Below are 20,952 nucleotides of genomic sequence, written 5' to 3' on the forward strand. Positions count from 1 at the left end.
AAGTTCAGAGAACTTCTTGTGACAAAGGTCAGAAAGCTGGCAAGAAAAACAGAGCAGCAAAACTCATCAGCCATACAAAATTCAACACAAGATCCCTGAGTTTCACAAAGAAAGAAGTGTTTAAAATATTAAAATATTTGTCAAACTGTCTATTAATGAAGTGTGCTCATCTGACACCTACACACCGAGAGGAAATAAATGTGTATGTGGTTAAGTAGACGAATATAAAAATAAGGAAATACGCACATGGAAAGTACCAAATAAAAGGAAGGAAATGACAGAGAATGCCTGATAAGGACAAGAAGAAAGAGTATGTAGACCACAAAAGTCAGAAAAGTAGTTGAATTTACTCACTACAGCAAGAGATACTGCATCACTCAGGAATAAAACATTTTTTCTCTTTTTGCAATTTTTCCTTTGTTTTGGAGAAGAAGATATTCTCTAAGCTAAGAAAGAAAATTTAGACAAGAAAAGGGGAGTGATGCCAGAAATTGCTGCTTGAACAGCTAGCCATAACAAAAAATAATGCTACAAGAAAGAATTGGGTGGTCTTAGTTAATTTTACATGCGACAACCAATTTTCGTTTTTGTGCATTTTTTGAAAGTTTTCTATTTTTGCTTGATATCTGCAGAATTGGCCTGCTCATTGGAGATTGTAAGTACACAACTTTAGAATAAAGTTTGGATGGATATCAATTATTCTCTTGATCATCACTTTAGATTTTAACTGCTCATTGCTTTACATAAACAGTATATACTGTAAACTGTAGTTAGGTATGCTTAACTACAACTACTTAATTTCCTGTTTCATTTTGAAACCGTGCCCTTGTGTGTTTCTCCTTGCTTTTCAGGGTCTCCTGTGTGTTTTCCCGTCTCAGTGTTTTCTGTTCATTACCTCACCTGTCATTTTCCCACCTCACTCACATCCCCTGTTCCTGATCCCCTCAATAGTGTGTTTATAGACTTTACTTCCCACATGTGTTTGTCAGCTCGTTCAGTGATGTTCCCTGTTATGGCGTCTGTCTGTCTTGGTCATGTCACTCCGTCTTGGTCCGTCGTTCCTTCAATGTTTCCTTGCGTCCTACATTTGGTATGTTTCAGGTTTTGGTTTCTTGCTTCTCTTTTGATTTGAAATCTGTTTTTTGTTTGTTTTTTTGGACTAGCTTTTTGTGCATTCTGGATCCCTTGGCTTTTTTGTACTCATTCAGCTTTTTGTATAATTAAACTTGTTTTTTGTTCACCCATTTCCTGCCTCCTGTGTGTGTCTGCATTTAGATCCTCATCTAGTTTTTCACTTAAGTGTAACACTGTCCTTGATGACATAAAAACAATGAGGGTGTCTACGCCAAGGACATAAATGAAAGCTCCATTGGTTGCTTTAACTCTTGTTTTGTCTTCACTTTTAGGTATTTTAGGTATCCCTCAGATCAAATTGACCCGGGACATATTTGGGGTTTTAAGAACAATGCTGAAATAAAATTTCACTTCATAAACCATTAACATAAATTGTCTTTATCTCAATTTCAAACAATAGAGATAACATATATGTTTAATGATTGCAATCAGTCTCTACTAGGACACAATTAACAGTGGAAGTGTGATTCGTTTTTTATTTAAGTTGCTGGCTCTTGGGCTGCTCCAGCAGCACCTGTGGTGCTCCTTGTGGTGCATATTGCGAGTGAAGGCCATCTTCAAATTCACTTTCAGAACCAGAAGACTCTGAATTTATATGTAAATAATTATGTTTGTCTTTTGTTTTATATTTGTGTAAATGTGTGGGGTATAGTAGCACTTGTGCTCAATATTTTTTTTTGTCTGTGTTTATCACAGAAAAAACTTTGACAATTGAGTTTCAGGTAGAAAAAATTTAAACTATACCATACAAGGGTTAAGATTCTTAACATCACGGGAAAATAAGGCTGCAGATTAGCTCTCTTTGGAGCAACAGACCATTTAAGAAACTGATGTTGGGAGGCCACTGTAGACACTGAAAGTGGAGGAGGACTTTTTCAAAGGTGACAGAAGCCCGGCGACTCAATTCTGCATCGATCTATTCTGCTTAAAACCTGAACAATAACTATTGACAAATCTGCCGGTTGATCTATAAATTGCTCTACTTTGCTGGCACAACAGCGGCAGTGACAATAGTTACGTGGATGGATCATATCCACTTCAATACTATTCCAGAGCTGCAATGAGATTGTGCTTTAGTGCCTGATAAAAAAATAACATAGACTTACAGTTGTTTAGTAACCTATTAAGTCTAGCAGGAGGTTGTGTTTGCTCTGTATTCCCCTATTATATATCCAAATTACACCCAAAGTGCCTCTGTATGCAAGCCATACATGGTACAGCTATTGTTACAGGATGTCATATTAGAGGCACCAGTGACCTCACGTCTGTTTACTGTATCCACTGTACAGATAGTGGCTGCACCTGCTCACGGAAACACTGCCTATAAACACTACCAGCAACACCGCAAAACTACAGAATGGTAAGTCTTATCCTGACACATAGAATATTTATGTTATGCTAAATGTGTTAAAATTTGAACCTGAAATCAGTTTCTACTCTGTTATTTAGAATAATCCTTAAAATCTCAGTTCAAAGTCATTACAGGTCTTATCATTACTCACCCATTTCTTTCTTCTCCCCTTTTCCCCCTTCTACGTCCCTCCCCTCCCTTCGCTTCTGCTTCTTTTCCTCTCCTCCCGTTTTCTTAGGTATTCAATTGTTCAGAGATAGATGACATACTGGAGAAGTACTTCCTATCACCATCGTATGCCATCGAGTTTGCCATTGGTTTTCCTGGCAACCTTTTAGTTGTACTTGGTTACATATTTTGCTTGCAGGCGTGGCAGAGCTGCAACATTTACCTCTTCAACCTGGCAGTCTCCGACCTTATTTTCCTCTGCACGTTGCCACGGCTCTCCTACCTCTATGCCAATGGCCAATCCGAAACCATGGCCGCTGCTTGTGTGATCAACCGCTATATCTTGCATGTCAATCTTTACACATCCATCCTCTTCATGGTTTTGCTGAGCATGGACCGCTACCTGCTCGTGAAACATCCAACACGAGACCACTACCTGCTGAGGCCACGCACTGCACTGATCGTTAGCGGGCTGGGCTGGCTAGCTGTCAATGTGCAAATTGCTCCAATGATAGCACTGATGATTGATGACCTTCACAGCGCAAACTGGCAACGCTGCACAGATTATGCAAGCCTACAAGGACAGGTTAACCCATTCAGCTACAGCCTAGGGCTAACCATGACTGGTTACATTCTCCCACTGCTTGGACTTTGTGTCTTCTCCTACAAAATTGCACAGCTGCTCCATGCCCAGGAAAGGGCTATACAGCGCAAGACAACATCATTCAAGAGGCCTCTCAGGGTTGTTGCATCAGCTGCAGCCATGTTTCTGGTTCTCTACACTCCCTACCATGTGCTGAGAAATATCAGAATAGCATCAAGGCAGCCCTGGGCTGGGCTGCCTCATTGTACAAAGATGTACATAGAGGGCATGTATATCGTGAGCCGACCGCTGGCCTTCATGCACAGTGTCATTAACCCTGTCTTCTACTTCCTCATGGGCGACAAGTTCAGAGAGCTTCTAGTGACAAAGGTCAGAAAGCTGGCAAGAAAAAAAGAGCAGCAAAATGCATCTGCCCTACAAAATTCAACACAAGATCCCTGAGTCGCACAAAGAGAGTAGTGTTTGAAATATTTGCCAAGCTGTCTATTAATGACGAAGATAGTTTGTCGAAGTGACCATATCCACAAACATATTACACAATTATGCGTCATAAAACGCATCAGGGAATCAGGAAAGAGGAAGTTCCATTTTGATAAAGTAATATTATGTAAAATAGTTCAATACATTTAAAGATCAGAACCTGTTGCTATGTAAATGTGTACACTCTGTTTATGTATACACATGGAAACAGCATTCTGTTTATAGTTGTATATGTATTTGTTGAAATGGTTTCATTATTCATAAATGTAGTCAGTTGCAACTGAACATGACTGTTTGGTGACTGATGTTACTATTTTTGCATGTGTGCATTTCAGTCAGTAATGTACTGTTTCACCTGTCAACATCATGAAATGTGATCTTAATTCAACTGATAATTGGCTGTTTTGTTATTATATCTAGTATTTATCACAAGAAAAAGTACAATCTTTTGCAAAGATTCAGTAGGACATTTCGTTTTTCTCTGTGACTTAAGATAGATCTGAGTTAAATTCAGATTTTTCAGATTTCAGATTTTTATTTGTTAGTTGGCTGATAAATAAATCGCTCTGTAATGCGAGGTCCCGTCAAACTAATTTCATCAATTTCATGATGTCCAGTTGTAATCATATTTTCGATAAAATTTGTGAGGTTCTTTGTTTAGGTGTACATGCTTGTTGGGAGTGACAGTCTACCTGCCAAATATCAACACAGCCCATTTTCTGCATTTGCATAAAAAATCTATTGCATGTAGCTCTCTGACTGAACTCCACTGTATTAACACAATCCTAACTCAACCCTGCGGACCAGTGCTTTGACTTTGGTGCATTGTTCTTCTCTGAATGTAGCTGAGTTTCTGATTATTTCTAAGAACTTCCCTTGTGTTTTTGTTCCTCAGCACTTTACCTGTATATCTTTCCTATCTGCAGTTTTTGAAATGGGATCTCTTACTATTAAAACACTTAAAAGAATTGTATTTGTTATCCTTTACACATACTAAACGAGGATTCTTTGATCATTCTGAAAATCGGTCAAAGAAAACAGTGTTATGTTTTGATCTCTGTGTGTTTTTGTTTTTTCGTGGATTTAAGTGATCCCAGCTGGCACGTTATGTAGCATCTTACATCATGACCTATTCAACTCTGTCATGAGCAGTATTTTCATTTTCATTTCATCTTTTATTGTGCTTTTTTTCCCAAGTAATGTACATGGATTACAGACTCTTGGAATAAAGATAATTGCAGGGTGGCTGATGGGTCATCATATCCTATTGCTGTGTTTGTTTTGTTCTCGTGAATCTGTATATTTGCAATGTAGGCATGTGCTGTGGTGTCAGCTTAGAGACACTTTAAATTTGTAATCACACAAAAGCAGCACCACAATTCAAAATAGTACCTTTTCTTTGTAGCCTGTCACATTTCCAAGTTTGAAACATTACCACTGAATAATAAAGATAATTTGAATGAAAAGCTTTTTGTTTCTGTTTCTTCTTTGTCACTGATTATTTCGGAGCTCCGGGCGGTAGTGATGTTTATCAGTGTTGAGTCACCAACCCGACCTTAAAAAAACTTCAGCTACTGTGAAAGTGTTGTTGCTGTTTGGAAAACATTGAGTCATGCTCTTGTTTTGACACAGAACATAATATTTTTTTCCATACAGCCTGTTTTTGGGTTAGTTTGTTTTGGTGTTTGAAACCACTCAAACTAAAAACTAAAAACATTCCAATTTCTACTTCTTAAGCTGGAATCATCCGGAGGTCTCAGATCTCATGAAAGCCTCCTTCATGTTTGCCTGTCAGTGACCTTGGTCCTTACTTAGGCCCCGAATCCCTCCATTAAACACACTCAACTTCATAGGGCTTTACTGCAACGACAGAAGAGATCAGGTGCTTTCTTTCACTCATGACTAATCACACCATGCTTGATCCGTCATTTCATTTACATTGGCGTCTCTCCTGGAATGAGGAGACAAAAAGAAAAGAAGCATGGAGGAAAAGTCAGGCTGTGTTCTATGTGTGCATTTCAAGTTTCATAACAAAACCCAGAGGGATGGTGTTGAGACAGAGCCTTTGAGAAAAAGCAGAGATAAAGTACATATGAGGACATACTCGGAACCCGAACGTCTATATTACAAATAATATGATATCCTAATGTAATTATACCCTGGGAAGATAATCCAATATTGCATTTCAGATCTCTGGCGTTTTAGGTAACAAGGGCCAACGAGGGCACATAAGGGCTTCTAAGGAAGGTTGCTGTGTGGTAAACTTATTGTTTGTTAATAAAATAATTTATTCTAAACATTAATACTTTTTGTGGTGATTAAATTAGTTATCAACACTAGTCTAACATTAAGTGAAGACATTAAAGCCTAACTTGTCTGGCTTCGGCTTCAAAAGTTCAGTAAGTCATTACTTAACCTTTAAAAAAATGACATGATTTACCTTCAAGCTTGATCTTGAACACAAGTGTTTCTGAGAAAAAAAAACCTGAGAGAAAATCATGTCCACACAAGATGCAAATTTACAGCAAGGAACAGTGTGTGCCTGCCTACTCATACTTACTCAAATTCCTGCCATGAGCACAGTAAGTAATTGTGCGCTTTCCATACTGTATGTAAGTATAATCCGTGCAAAACCACTAGACATTATGAACAGTTTCCGGGAATCCTCTGCTATAATCCATTTCACGTTACTGTTATTATCCCTCCATAGCAGTTAGGAATTTGGGAACAGTTCTACTGTTTCATGTACAGAGGGATAAATAAGTGCACATGTGCATGGAGTACCAGCACACACACACACACACACACACACACACACCTGCATACAAGGCCAGCTCACAGAAGAATATGACCAACATAATGTAGCACATAAATAGATCTCTCTACACCCAGGAGGCGTGGAGTGTTTTGTTTAATGTGTCCTGATGAACGAGGTTGACCTATTTGAATCATCCTTTTGTATAAATCGTTTGTTCACACTCATGCATCATCCTCTTTGCTGTCCAGAGGGGGGAAAAAACAGCTTGTCTTTTTAGTTCAACCTCTTGGATTGAACATGTGTAGGTGTGTTTAGTGGCAGATTGGTCGATCAACAGCACTCTCCTGCTCAGCAATATGAACCCTCAACAGATTAAACAGGCACTGCTTTATGTACAGTAAAGGGTGCGAAGTGGATTTGGTGTGTCTGAGTCAGTTTATGCGAAATGTCCCACTCGTTGTCCTTTCGACTTTTAAAACATGAAGTATACTTGTCATCATCATGTAACAGGTAATGGCCCTGATGCACACTTTTTGGCCAAATGAGTATGTCGAATCTGTGGCGGACCCTGCAGGTGAGAGATATCTCTCTGATTGGTTGTTAGGCAAAGCGAAATAATTGCTTAAGAAGAAACCAAGGGGTCACGCCTTGACCTTGACATTGCAGTATCCTTTGGTTATTATTTCATGCAGTCTTCCCTCAATTTTCACCTGTGCCAGCTACACCATTTTATGATAGACACTGCTATATCATAACGATTTGTACAAGGACTTCCAGTTTCCCTTACTGAACAGGAAATACAGAATTATTTCCTCTCATGCCGGTGCAGAATGTACGAGTAGCTGGCAATCAGCTGAAGTTTGTGCGGTGTGTTCAAGTGCAGTTCTTTGGCTGGCACACAGGTGACAAGAGGCGACACAACAGTCGGCTTCTGTTGCCACTAAGTCTTTGATGTCAGTTTGGCGTGTCAGGGCCCAAACAATGTGTTGACAGATACGTCTATTTTAGTATGTGGTCTTTACACCATATGTGGTTGCATGCACGCCCACACACACACACACACACACACACACACACACAAGTACAACTGATCAGTAGTTAAAGGTCAGGTAAATTTATTGACAGATTGACAAGATGACATTGAAATTAAAAATGATGCAAATCATAAGTTCTCCAGGAGGAAATCCAAAACAAAATAAAAGTAGTCATATTTACAATTGAGAATGTAGCAGTGCTTAAGCAAATGACAAAAAACCGCTGTAAAGTTTTCACTTGTTGAAAAAGTTACATACTTTTGCGTATTTGACAATGAGAAATTGATTTTAAAAAAATGCATATGAGACATTCAAATAATGACATGCCTTGATTTTTAGCTTATTTTGAACAGTAAAGCTTAAAGAACCACTAGACATGTAAAAACAGAGACATTCATAGAAAGGATTAGTTTTGAGTAACCTTTCCACCTCCCTGTTATCTTTTAAATGGTCATCCCATGTGAAGAGAACTCACAGGGTGATGTCACAAACAAATAAAAAGATAACATGGAGAGAAACTGAATGGTTTCAAGCCATCTCATAAGATTGTTGAGCCTCAGGGAAAAATAAATGCAACCTCACTTCCTCTGAATGATGTTGGAGCAGATGTTCAGGGGTTAAAAATTGACAAGTGCAGTCATTTACCACAGACCACAGAATTGGATGCAGCTTTAGTGCTAGCCTCCTGTCTGTGCACTATTCCATGTTACAGATTTCATCATAAAACTTGCACTTGGTCTGGCACTGGCAACTTCATCTAACAGCAGCAAAGCAGCCGTGACATTGCTTACTTGTATTATTCATTAGACAAAGGCAGGTTTATTTTGGGAACTATACTAGCTTGATGGTCAAATGTATGATTCAATGAGTATTATTCTTATTTCCGTATGCCTGTACTTGGATTAACCATACATAAAGCGTTTACTAACTACAATAAAATCATGCTTGAACAAGGAAACAAACACACAACCCTATAAATCCTATTATCGGGAAGTCTTGAGATGTTGAGAATTGGGGTGTGATGTAAAGTTTAAGGCAAATAAAGTGTTGCCCCAAATTCCTTCTTGGACATTATCGCTCTTTCTGCCATATTGCTACATCACACTCAGCTAAGCTCAATCACAAAAAATGCATCTATGTATGGTGTGAAGAATGTCTGGAGGTATGCACATTGTCAATACCAATATTTTGTCTGGAATGTTGAAAATTAGACTAGATGTGCAAAGATGTTTTCCTGAAGAAGACATTCACTCAAATCAAGTAGGCATCTGCATGTGTTCTACATTTGTATTGGTTACACAACTAAGGGCTAGTTCTTTCTTTGCGAAAAACAGTGTTTCTATAACAGAATACCACTGGCCAACCTCTGATGCAACGTCAGGAACACAGGAGTTGCACACATCAAAAACAATCTTAGGTTTCATTATCAGCTGCACTCAGCGATAAATATTAACTTTGGCCAAACTGAATATAATTTTTGGCTGTTGTGAAAATCCTTTTGAAAACATTTTCAGAGCTTCATACAAGATTCTTAAAAAAAACCCAAATGGAATAGTTCAGATTCTAGTGCCATGATCAGATCAGGTAGCAATTCAAGACTGAGCAGCATCCCACAGGGCCAGCTGCCAGCCACACACATACCAACCTTTGACATTTTTTCCTAGTTGATTTTTCCCCACAGCTGTCTCTGGGTACTATTGTGTCTGTCAGACGATAAACACAATACTACCATTGTACTTGACTGATTGTGTCACCGTACCACCATACGTGAATTGTTTTTCAAAATCCTGTTTGCTACTGATATCTAATGTGATGAAATACATGAGAGGAAAAAGAAGAAGTTATTTCTCAACACATTTACAGAAAATATCATGACCAAAGAAAAAGAAAGCAAAACAAAAAGTTGAACACCAGAAGGGAAAAACTATGCACCTATTCAAACACTGGTGCATTGTGTGGAAGAACTGGAATGATCATAGTCAAGAATTTTTACAAGTTTTCCTTGAGCCATTTGATATAGTTCTCTGTCATGCGATCTGCAATCAGGAAGTCGGTTGGCCACAAGGTGAACATCAGCGCTCCATGAAACCCTGTGTCATAGTGTTCATGTGTCACCTTGACACCAGCAGCACGGAGCCTTGTGACATACATGATCCCATCATCTCGGAGAACATCATACTCACATGTCAGAACGTAGGCCTTGGGCAGAGAGTGTAAGGCCGTGTCTGGAACCAGCAGGGGCGATGCCCTCGGGTCAGCAAAAGATCGAGATGGTCCATCCATCCCAACTGCATGCACTACAGCAGGAGCACTGTAGTTGTACTTTCTATGATACGTTTCTGGCAGAAAGGCGCTCCAGTTGACAAACTTTAGCAGGCTGGATGATTCAGCGTTGTTGTGGGTGTTTGCCATCATGGCTCTGAAAAGGGCCTTGTCACTGGTGAAGTACTCACTCCAAAAACGCACCATGAGGGTGCGGGGCAAAATAGGCATGTCCTGATTCTGTTGATAGGAAGGAGTGTTGAGGTCCAAAGCCTGCAACACAGGGTAGAGAAGTGCTTGGGCCTTCAAGTGAATCTGCCGACCAGGCTCCTTTTGTAACTGTGAAGACAGCCAGAGAGAGATTTAAAGACAACTGAATTGGATTAAAAATTGAATATGAACTGAAACTTTTTAGAAACAAAGAAGCATCAACTGATCACATGTACTAGACGCGGCCGTATAAGAAAGATCTGCATAACCCCAGTGTTTTGTCTCACTGAACTGTTGACAAGTCTTCAGTAAAATCGAAGCCAGGAATTATGGTGACCTATGACCGATCCAGTTCTCATGCTGCATCCATGAGTTAGCATGGATGCAGCATGAGAACTGGATCGGTATGACAGCACACGTGTCTCAACCAGAACATACACCAATCAGTCAGGACATTAAAACTAGAGATGCACCGATCCAGGTTTTTCCGATCCAATCCCGATACCGATACCTGGGCTGAGCGTATCAGCCGATACCCGATACCGATCCGATACTACTGTTGAATGAATGAACCGTATACCTTGCCATGTGAGTAGGGATGCACCGATCCGACTTTTTCAGTCCCGATACCGATGCCTGGACTTTGTGTATCTGTCGATACCCTATACCGATCCGATACCGTTGTTGAATTAATAATAAACTGTATACCTTCCACCATGTGAAAGGGACTAAAGGCACCAGGCTTCCTAGCTAAGACAAAATAATCAAACAGTTACCGAACATTGTAAACATGTGTAACATTAATAATAATAATAATAATAATAATAATAATAATAATACATTTAATTTATATAGCGCCTGTCAGGGTACCCAAGGACACACGTAACAAAGTGGAACAAACAAAACAAAGAATAAATGGAGCGCCTGTCAGTCAGCATGGAGGGAACATTGGCAACGAAGTCAGTAGCACCGTCCGTAAACAAACTAGCGTCTGGAGGCTCCGTGCACACAGCGGGGGCAACGCAGGAGACCAAGAGATCCAATCCAAGCGAGGAAGCCTGGGGTGAAGTGACAGCAGAGGTCCGGGTGCTCCTGTGCTGAACACCTGAAGACCCCGCCAGCAACGGCGGAGTAGCGACCATCCAACATCGCTGCGAGCCGGGGAGACCGCAGCAGCAGAGGAGAGCAACAAAGGAGCCTGGCGGTGAATAACCCTGAGGTTGTGGTGGAGGGACGAAGAACGGAGCAACGATGGACAGCCCACATAGTACTGAGTACGTTGGTTTGAAAGTTAGCATTGCTAGGCTAACAGCTGATCGGTGAGGCTAACAACTGATGGCGGGGCTAACAGCTAATCAGCGGAGAAATGTGACGTGAGTAAGTGCAACATCCTGTAAACAGGAATCCAACATAAAACATAGCAGCTGAACCTGAGAATAAACTAATAAAAAGTTGGTCAAACAACAACTTGTGCTCTTCCAGCATGCAACACACTAATGCTGACGAATGACGTAGGATGTGCTGCGACGGAGGGAAAAAAAAAAACATGGACAGCGGTGTCTCGCAATGGGATGTCGACAGTGGGGTCCAGTGGGTTTCCCACAGATGCTTATTCAGACTGGGATCTAGGGAATTTGTGGGGCGGGTCGACTCATTCGGCTCTTTGACATGTTCCTCAGGTCATTGCACTGCTGGGGCACTGCCATTGAGGAATGCCAATACCATGAAGTTTTATACTTAGGTGGGTGTCAAGTGGCATCCACACGAATGCCAGGATCCAAGGTTTCCCCGCCGAACATTGCATTGTACTGGATGATTAATGTTAATTTCGTCATCTGTTTGTGGTTTTATTTTTGTGGCTGATCAGTAGGCCAAAATAAGCATCTTCAGCATCTTTTCTGATTGTCTGGTCATTAATAAAAACAAAAGAATAATGTAGTGGGTATTTAAAACAGAATGTAAATGTACAGCACATGACCTTTATTTGGTTAAGATAGAGAACAAAACATGTTAATATGACTGCCATTTTACTAACAAATCAAACAAGGTATGTCTAATCCGTGAACTACTGCGATAATGCAGCATGCTTCCCTGCACCAGAGGCCGCAGAAAACTGTGCCAACAAACATTTCCGTGGGTTCTCTACGTGCCTGAGTGCTCATTTGGCTGACTGTCTGGGGAATCTGACAAATGGGAGGAGAGGCATACAGCACATTTTTGGGGGACAGCCATATCCCATTAGAGTGGATTATCATGGATTCACCCATATGATAATGCAAAGCAGTGAGTGTAAAGGGTTATTGCCTTGAAGTAAACAAATCCCTATCCACCAGCCTGATGCCTGACTCATCATGTCAGTGTTGTCTACTAATAGGGTGCCAAGGGACATAATGTCTTCTCTAGAATCTTGTAGACCAGCTGAGTGAAGCACTTTGAAGGATCAGCTACTCTCCATGGTGCAACACTAGAAGTCTCCATGGCTTTGAACAGTGATGTTGAATGCCAAGGAGGTAATGCACCTGTTGGCTTGGATTTGGTGCTTTTCTTTGAGTTGATTCCAAACCCCTACTGTGTTAGGCACCGTGTCAACTCAACTGTGTGCAACAAGACCCACCACCCAGAAAGGGCAAGAGGATTGAGGTCATCTAGGTAAAATAAAGGAATTATACACATTAACGTCTTTGCAGACCCACTTATGGGTAACAATGGCAGGAACATTTCAACTTTATAGCTTGGTATAATAACCTGATTTCTTTTTTCTTTTTTTTGTGAGATTTTTTCTGGCGAATGGTCAATCTTCCTTCACTACAGCTGGTGTCTTTACTGTGCCTTTTGTCAGATCCTCTGCACAGGCTAAGTTGTTTATAGTTTCACTTATTGAGGGTGCAACATTGTCAAACAGCCCTACACCTTTAATGAAGACCCAACTGGCTGATCAAGACTTTTTCGTCTTTTCTAGTACTGTAAATTCTCCACATTAAACTATCTTAATCATATGTTCTAAGAATGCACACATTTTTGTGAGTGTGGTTACTGTGGCTTTGACACTCATTGTTGCAGGTCACTTGTTTGTTCTACTGACCGTAAGTGAGTTTGTATCAGAGAAATCGACTTAAAATGAAAGTAGTTACCTGCTAAACAGTTCAGATCTGTGAGATAATATTATACAATGCAGACCATGAAATAGTGGGTCACTATTTGTCACCTTAACCCAGCACAGAACGTTCTTATAGTTCAGAGTAATAAATACTATTATCTTAAACTGGCCCATTAATCTTGTCTCATGCCAATTATTCCTACAGTTCTTTTAACGTATGTGAAAAAGAAAAATAGAGCTGGCAGTAGAAAGAAAAAATAGAATCAGTACCTGCTGGGAGACAGCAGCTGCCAGGTTCCCCCCTGCACTATCCCCAGCCACAGCAATGCGACCTGGGTCTACAGAGAACTGGGCCAGCACCCCCTTCTGGAGGAAATGTTTGACCACACGGTATACGTCCTCATATGGGACAGGGAAGTGATGAGCAGGGGCAAGGCGGTACCTGAAAAAGCAGAAAGGTGCAGATTAAGGCCAGAGAATAAATAAACATCAGCTTTAAAGGCCATGTGCACAGATAACATTTTGAGCCAGGGATAATAAACAAGATGACATTTAGGGAATAGCAGGTGACAAACTAAAGCCTAAATACCATCTGAAAAGCTTTAATTACAAAATGTCATTGTAATGTAATGTAAGATTTAGGACTGTGTTAATGATCTTTACGACAAACAGTAGTTTAGCTTTCTCATTTTATTTGACAGTGTTTGGGAGAAGAGATAAGTACATAAATAAATGATGCAACATAAAGCTGCTCAATCGGGCTGTAATTGATTAAATCAGTAGTCAGGTTTTTTTTTTTTTTAGAAATTATGAATGGGCAAACCTGAGAGACATAATAAGTAAAATGCAGAAAATGACAAGTAATTTTAAGACACATTAACTGATATTGATTTTGAGTACATTTGGGCGATTTATCTAACTGACTAGTCTTTATTTGCATTTTGATTAAAAATTATCACAAATATATGTTCTATCATAGGTGTAAAATAAAATCAACTGTGTAGAAATCCACAGATAAGTCTTTCTTAAAATCTGGTAAATGGCAATAAAGTTTCAGTTGCATGTCCAAAATGTTTTTTTCCTCTTTTTTCCTCGTTTCCTCTCTTTTCTTCTGCTGACCTATGCCCTGTTGGTGTCATAAGTGATGCATGAGTGTTTCGATCTTGAAGCCAAATGTTACACATGGCTGACTTTGAGATTGGGAAATCCTGGAATTACTCATTGAACCTTTAACAAATTGCAGACAGGAATCCGGATGAGGCAGATAAGGCGATACCCCCACACTAAAACACTGATCTACTCTCCCTCCCACTGTCAAATGCTGTGTGTCAACAAGTATATTAGTATGAACAGGCTCAGATCTTTCACTTGATTTTTGATAAATTCTGAAAAACTGTGAGTTGGTAGGGCACTGGCAAAATAAAAGTTACAGTCCTAAGAGCCGGATGTGCCAAAGAACAACAGTGAGTGAAGCTGTGACAGGGAAAGCCTTGCCAGACCCAAATGAAAACCTGTTAGCTGCACTCTACTGCATCCTTACTTTCATCTAGCCTGTGATTAATGAAGGAGGACAGGCACATACAACAACAGAAAATTGTCAGAGAGACAAAGAGAAAGAGTGGGGGAAACAGAAGGTCTTCACTTTCAGTAATGCAAAAGAAAAGAGGAAATGTTTAGTGTGATAATGAATTAAATATGCCTCTCCCTACAGTGGTCAGCAGTTTGTGCAATATATTACAGCAGCTCCACTTAACTGTATATAAAATATGAAATACTTACTCCACAGAAAGAACCACTGCATCTAGCTCAGTGACCATTTTTCTGGCCAGGAGATCATATGGACTCATCCCTGTAGAGAGAAAGCAAACACAGATCAGAACAGAGATACTGAAGAACACAAATCACCAAAATAACATCCATCCATTTCTGGCATCACACATCACCTTACATGAAGGTAACACCGCAGTAACAGAGATGAACCCGCCATCAAGTCTAACAGTACTTACTGGTGAGAGTCCTGTTTCTGTAATTGTTACAGCCATTCAACAGATTGCAAGAACAGCATGAGATGTGTCAAACTCTGTGTCATGTCATTACATCTCGGATTAGCTCCGAGGTTCCCACTGCTCCAGCAGACGGTGTTATTTTGTCATGAATCTGTGAAAGCTTGGGTTGCCTTTGTTTGAGTTTGTTCATTATTTATGATCCTGTCATAATAACTGTCATAGGGAGTCTACATAAAGCTGTAAAGTCATTTGCTGCATCGATCAGATAATGAATTTTGAGTGAGTTTTGAATGAGTTTTAAAGTATTTTCGTATTGTAATGGTAGAATTACTTTGTGATGAACACTTGTAAAACTATTACCCATCTATCCATCTTTCTATCAATCCTTAAAGCCATAACAAAGCCATATTCCTGTGTGACACAGGAGTAGACCGGCCCACCCCTCAACTTACTGGAACTCCCCAGACACCAGCCTCCACCATGGAGGTATATGACAGCTCTCCTGAGCTCAGTGTCACCGCCCCGCTGCTTTGGCTGGTACAGCACCACCTCCACTCCATCAAACTTCTCCTCTGTCACCTTGACATGCACGTCAGACACTGGCACTACCCTTTCAGCCAGAGTAATGAAGTACATTACCCCCATGTAGTCCTTCAGCCCCAGTAATTCACTGAAGTCTGCCTGGAACGGAAAAAAGAGCATGATACATCGAGAGAAATTACAGAATTTCTTGTTGTTCATCAAACCTGCACCAATTTCTTGCCTATTTTACACAAGTACCGCCAGTTTATCCAACGTAAAGCTCATAATATTCAAAACAGAAAGCACTAGGAAGCCAAACTACGTGGTCAATAACAAAAAGCGAGGGAGTAGTGATGTGGATACTTCCTTGTAAAATGTCAACAGCCCCCCCTTACGTTATTTGTTTTGAGGGTTCATAACTAAATGGTTAGTAATAAAAGCATGACTCATATATTTTGTAACTGTTGAAATAGGTAGCCGTGGCTGGCATGAGGCTAATCAGCTGATTCTCTTCTACTTCCACCACAACAAACTCAGAACAGAAACATACATTTGAAGCTCTACGTGGTATCAGGAACTCATATCAGTCTGAGGAGGAAAACTAGACTGAAGCAGTCTCTCTGTTTCAATGAACAAAACTAATCATTTGCACTGTTATAAACAGAAAACAGAACCGCTTCCAATAAAAATGCATTCTATTCAGAATGTGACTTGTAAAAATACTGAATATTTGGTTTGAGAGAAAAAGACACACTGTCACTTACTATCAATGTTTGCAGTACATTCTCCAAGATTAACGTCTGATTAAAAATATAAAACACTTATTATAATGATGCCCTTATTGGGTAATGAATATTTTAAGAGAATGGCTGTGCGCCTGGTCCTGGGGAATACATTTTGGCTATATAATTCAACACTACAGGCTCAAATAAAAGGTTTGAATATGTGGTGCATTAGATGTTACAAAATATTAATGAGATTTACTTTATTAAGTTATTTTTCATGCTGAAATATTTCTGTTTCGCTTTTTACAAAAAAACTCTTTCATGCTTAACCCTATTCTCTTATCAGCACAAATGACAAAATCCTGTTTCAAATGTTGACTCAAACCACTGCAGCACCTTTCTACTTGAGTATTTTGCTCTTTAAATTGTGACTAAGGTGCGGCAAAACAATGCCACCGCTGATTTTCATACTACTGTTACAACCATGTGTGCATAACCGGATGTGTTTTAAACCTATATTCAAATGAGCTGCACTAGTCATTATCAAGTGCAGTTTCCTTAATAGGGTCTATTATTAGAACAGGTGAGCAGGGCTATACAACACATGGATTAGCATCTGATATAATCTGGTGTAACCAGCATGTATATCTACATCAGCAAAATACAATAAAGGTTTACCCTGCCATCTTTAGGCAGGACAAGTATGCATGTTTGTCATCTGACATATGGTTTAATCATGTATTTAACTGTCATAAGAAAAACATGTGCATCCATAGCTTATTCTATAAGTATTAATATTACCAGTGTAATGCTCAGTACAGCAGACCTAAGGTAGCAGGACAGAGAATACAGTGTTTTCTTACCAGGTGGCTGAGACTTCTGAAGAAAGAGTTGGTCAGCATGAGTTTCCATCTCTCTTCAATCTCCTCCGGAATGGGCTCATAAATGTAATACGCGGTAAAAGAGCAGACAGCGACGAATAAAATGACGCTTCCCAGCCTCATTTTACGACGTGCGTTTCCCGGCGACCGACTACGGGGTGCGAAACACAAACAGACTGTTATCTGCGCTCGTTAACAAGTCGGCCGGTGCGCCGTGCAAGGCGTTTTACGCTCGGAATTAATTTTGGATCCGGACCAGCTAAATGTGACAGCACGTGTTGGGTGTCATTTGATGGTTATCGGCGTGCATGTTCGGAGCTTTTCTTCGCTGCTCGTGCGCGTTCCGTAATGCATGTCCGTCTAGAGGAGCCCGGAGAATTAATTTAGGTGTCGGTGTCGGTGAGGGAGACGAGCGCGCGCTCTGTGCGCTACTCACGAGGCAGAACCGTCCCACCTTGGCCCGCACCGCAAATTCCTCAGGTGTCTCCTGAGCGTGCACGACCAAACTTTGTGCCAAGATGCAACTGATGCAAAAACACCACAGTGACTCAGGCATTCAATTGGGCGGATTTCTTTTTTTCCTTCACCCTGATTGATTCAAACACGTTTAAAAAGTCAGAAATATAACGCATACAGGGACTTTTTGTTTCGTTAAGGGAAAGTCACCCAGATTCCTGCAGCTGCTGCACAAAAGTGTCAGCTGAGCGCAGCAGCACACAGACTAACTGTAGTGCAGCTCAACAGCTATGGTTGCAAGGCAGCCTAAGCTAATTATATTATTGGTGACAGAGCCAGATGAGATGTCTAGTTTCCTGGCAGGACTGACTGTCAACGCAATATGACTCTCTCACGCACTCACGTTTTGGAAAGACTCTGCACGAGGAACTGATTTAGTGCGGCAGCACTTAGACCAAGGACTTGGAAGTTCAGGAGAGTAGTTTTTATGCCCACCTCTTCTGTCAGGACAACATATACACACAGGTGCCAGTGTAGTTATTTCGAGCAGAATGAAGCCTCACAGGGGGCATCTTAGACCACTACTGATAGACCACATCCATATCAAGATTTTCAAAAAGAAAAGATTCTTACAATGTATACGCATGCAGTATTCTCATATGACAGGTTGAGGACAATGTATTCAGAGAGTTATTTTGGTGCAGACTACTTTATTCTTGGCTGTCCCCCAATGCACGCTGTCAAACAGTATAAAGGACGAGTGTAGGTTTGCACTTAAACAAGAACGTGAGTAAAATCTCCAACGTAAAATGTGTGTTGTACAGTAGTGGGATTTATCTGCAGCCTTCACCTCAGAAACCTACACCACATGCCTCCACGTGACTCTGCAGTGACCTCGGTGTTGTGACCTTTTCAAAGTTTCTCTAAGTCAAGTTGGAATTTGTAATTGGGCTGTGTTAAGGGGTTGGCAAGTGTCTCTTTCCATCAGCCATCAAACTCTATTGAGATGCAATCTGCAGGATCCAGAGGGTGACGGAGGCTTGGTGAAAGCCTCTGTGAGACTGATCACTGCTGAGCGGTGGAATACTAAATCTCTTCTCTGAATACAAAATCACACTTCAGACACTCCGGGATTCTCCCTGGAATTCCCTCCCTCCTTTTCGCCTCCAACCACCGGCCTCCCCTCAGCTTCTAACAGAGACCACCTCAGTTGGTTTCGTAAATCTTTCATGGAGCTCTCTTCACTCTGCGCGTCTTGTCAGTGGCGTAGACGGGTGTCAGAGGGTGCGTGGGTGGGGATGTTGTCTTCATCTATGTAGAGCCATGCTGTGCTGTGCTCTGCCACGTGGCTGCCCAACACCCTGCTGCGTATGGGGGTAGCTCAAGCAGATGTGAAGTTAACTGAAGTCTTAAACAAGGAGTTTGAGTGCCGAAGTACAACTGCGTGTGAGTGTGTGTGAATGTGTGTTCATGCCTTAAAGTGTGTGTGCTTGGCCATGTAAGCCTGTGCACATGCTCACATGTGAATGTGTGTGTTTGCATACAGACAGGTCACGTTTCATTCCTTTGTGTGTGCACATTCTTGAGTTTAACATCGACAGAGGCACATCAAATGCTTATAATTAAGAAATCCAATCCAGACCTCCACTGCCTGTGATGAGTATGAGCAGCAAACTTTGTAACTTTTTAATTTGCAGGGCCCCCACTGAGGCCAAGAGGATGGGCTGACTGACAAAGGGCCTCTGAAACACTTGATTCTGAGCTCAGGCTGCAATGTGGGAAAAAAAAACAGCTTAAAAAACTTTGCAATATTTTTGACCAAACAGGCCATACTTAAAAACTGCAGCAATGGCTATTGGTTCTTTCACAAAATATTAACACAATGAGATTTCTGATAAATAATCATCAGTTATGTGGATATAATGACTAAGTGAACTGGTAAGTTCAAAAAATCAGATCACTTTACTGAAGTGTAGCCTTTAAAACCAGTAAAACACAACACTTATCATGATATATCGATATCCCAAATCAAGACAGTATATAGTGTCATGGCAACCCGGATGCGAGAGGACGCTGGCGTGAATATCGCCGCTTTTCGGTCTGTGACAAAACGGCTTTTTTCTGTTAAAAGAAGAAAGCCAAGTTGTCTTTATAAGCTCTGAGGCTGTGCTATTACCTTTGAAGCCTGCACACCTGAAGAATTGGCTCCATGGACTCACATTTCTCTGCTGATCAGCTGTTAGCCTCACGATCAGCTGTTAGCATAGCAGCGCTAACTTATAAGCAGACATACTCGATGCTCTGTGGGCTATCCATCGCTGCTCCGTTGGTCCTCCCTCCACCACAACCTCTGGGTTGTTCACCGCCTGGCTCCGTTGTTGCTCTCCTCTGCTGCTGTGGTCTCTCCCAGCTCGTGGCGATGTTGGATGGTCGCTGCTCCGCCGTTGCTGGTGGGGTCTTCGGCTGTTCAGTGCGGGAGCTCCTGGACTTCTGCTGTCGCTTCGCCCCGGGCTCCATTGCTGGGACTGAATCTCTGGGTCTCCTGCGTCGTCCCCGCTGTGTGCACGGGGCCTCCAGATGCAAGTTCGCTCCTGGACGGAGGGTGATGTTCCCTGCGGTGCTGGCAGCGGTGTTGACGGCGGTGTGGCTGTTCCCTCCATGCTGACTGACAGGCGCTTCATTTATTCTTTGTTTTGTTTGTTTTCATGTATGTTCCACTTTGTGAAGTGTCCTTGGGTACCCTGAAAGGCGCTATATAAATTGAATCTAGTATTATTATTATTATTATTATTATTATTATTATTATTATTATCATTATATCATAATAACAATGTACTGTATATTGGAAATATTGCAAAGCCCTACTAATATCAGACATGGTTTTCATTTACATAGTTTTTCAATAAATGGAGAATCTAGTAAATCCCTTTGCAGTGTTTCCTCTAGGATTTTTTTCAGCAGCGGGGGCAGGCTCTCCAGGGAGCCGTGGCGGCGTAAACAAATGACACTTGACTGCAGATTTTACTTTTATGCCCAGCATAATCCCCCTTTTTATTGAATGGCTGGCATGGAAGAGGGCATTTTAAAGGCTGAATATGAAATAAAAAATAATAACAAAAATACAACAATAAAATACAAAAAAAACCAAAACAATAAATAATAATTTCTTGATGAGGCTGTAGAATCAGTGGCAAAGATTGCACCCAGGCTCAGAACAATGAATTTATCTGGGTTTTGAGAAATATTTGAACAAGCTCATCTGAA

General features: G+C 40.9%; 3 protein-coding genes across 10 annotated transcripts in view; 1 reads left to right on the plus strand and 2 right to left on the minus strand.

The window, feature by feature from the left end:
* LOC115595455 (muscleblind-like protein 1) overlaps window positions 1-20,952 on the minus strand; it is a 162,814-nt gene that overhangs the window by 119,606 nt on the left and 22,256 nt on the right. The window lies entirely within an intron of this gene.
* On the plus strand, window positions 551-5,203 carry LOC115595491 (succinate receptor 1-like). 2 transcript variants are annotated; one of them, XM_030440070.1, is made up of 3 exons: window positions 551-655; window positions 2,424-2,494; window positions 2,724-5,203. In XM_030440070.1, exons 2-3 carry the CDS (start codon window positions 2,492-2,494, stop codon window positions 3,696-3,698), a joined length of 978 nt encoding a protein of 325 aa, XP_030295930.1. In that variant the 5' UTR covers window positions 551-655; window positions 2,424-2,491; the 3' UTR covers window positions 3,699-5,203. The 2 variants fall into 2 exon arrangements, with proteins under 2 accessions (XP_030295930.1, XP_030295939.1); XM_030440079.1 differs by lacking the exon at window positions 551-655 and adding an exon at window positions 1,027-1,090.
* Window positions 7,587-20,345, minus strand: aadac (arylacetamide deacetylase). The gene is made up of 5 exons (XM_030439968.1): window positions 17,215-20,345; window positions 15,557-15,785; window positions 14,878-14,947; window positions 13,369-13,540; window positions 7,587-10,130 (listed from the first exon to the last, which is right to left on the minus strand). The coding sequence occupies exons 1-5, from the start codon at window positions 17,353-17,355 to the stop codon at window positions 9,519-9,521; spliced, it is 1,224 nt and encodes a 407-aa protein (XP_030295828.1). The 5' UTR covers window positions 17,356-20,345; the 3' UTR covers window positions 7,587-9,518.

Source organism: Sparus aurata, chromosome 2 (genome assembly GCF_900880675.1).
Source record: "Sparus aurata chromosome 2, fSpaAur1.1, whole genome shotgun sequence".
NCBI lineage: Eukaryota > Metazoa > Chordata > Actinopteri > Spariformes > Sparidae > Sparus > Sparus aurata.

Coding starts and splice junctions, on each gene's coding strand:
- aadac (XM_030439968.1), bottom strand. CDS start 17,355: ATGAGGCTGGGAAGCGTCATTTTATTCGTCGCTGTCTGCTCTTTTACC. Junction 13,541..14,877: donor GCAGTGGTTCTTTCTGTGGA/GTAAGTATTTCA, acceptor CTGCTTTTTCAG/GTACCGCCTTGCCCCTGCTC. Junction 10,131..13,368: donor CAGCTGCTGTCTCCCAGCAG/GTACTGATTCTA, acceptor CTGTCTTCACAG/TTACAAAAGGAGCCTGGTCG.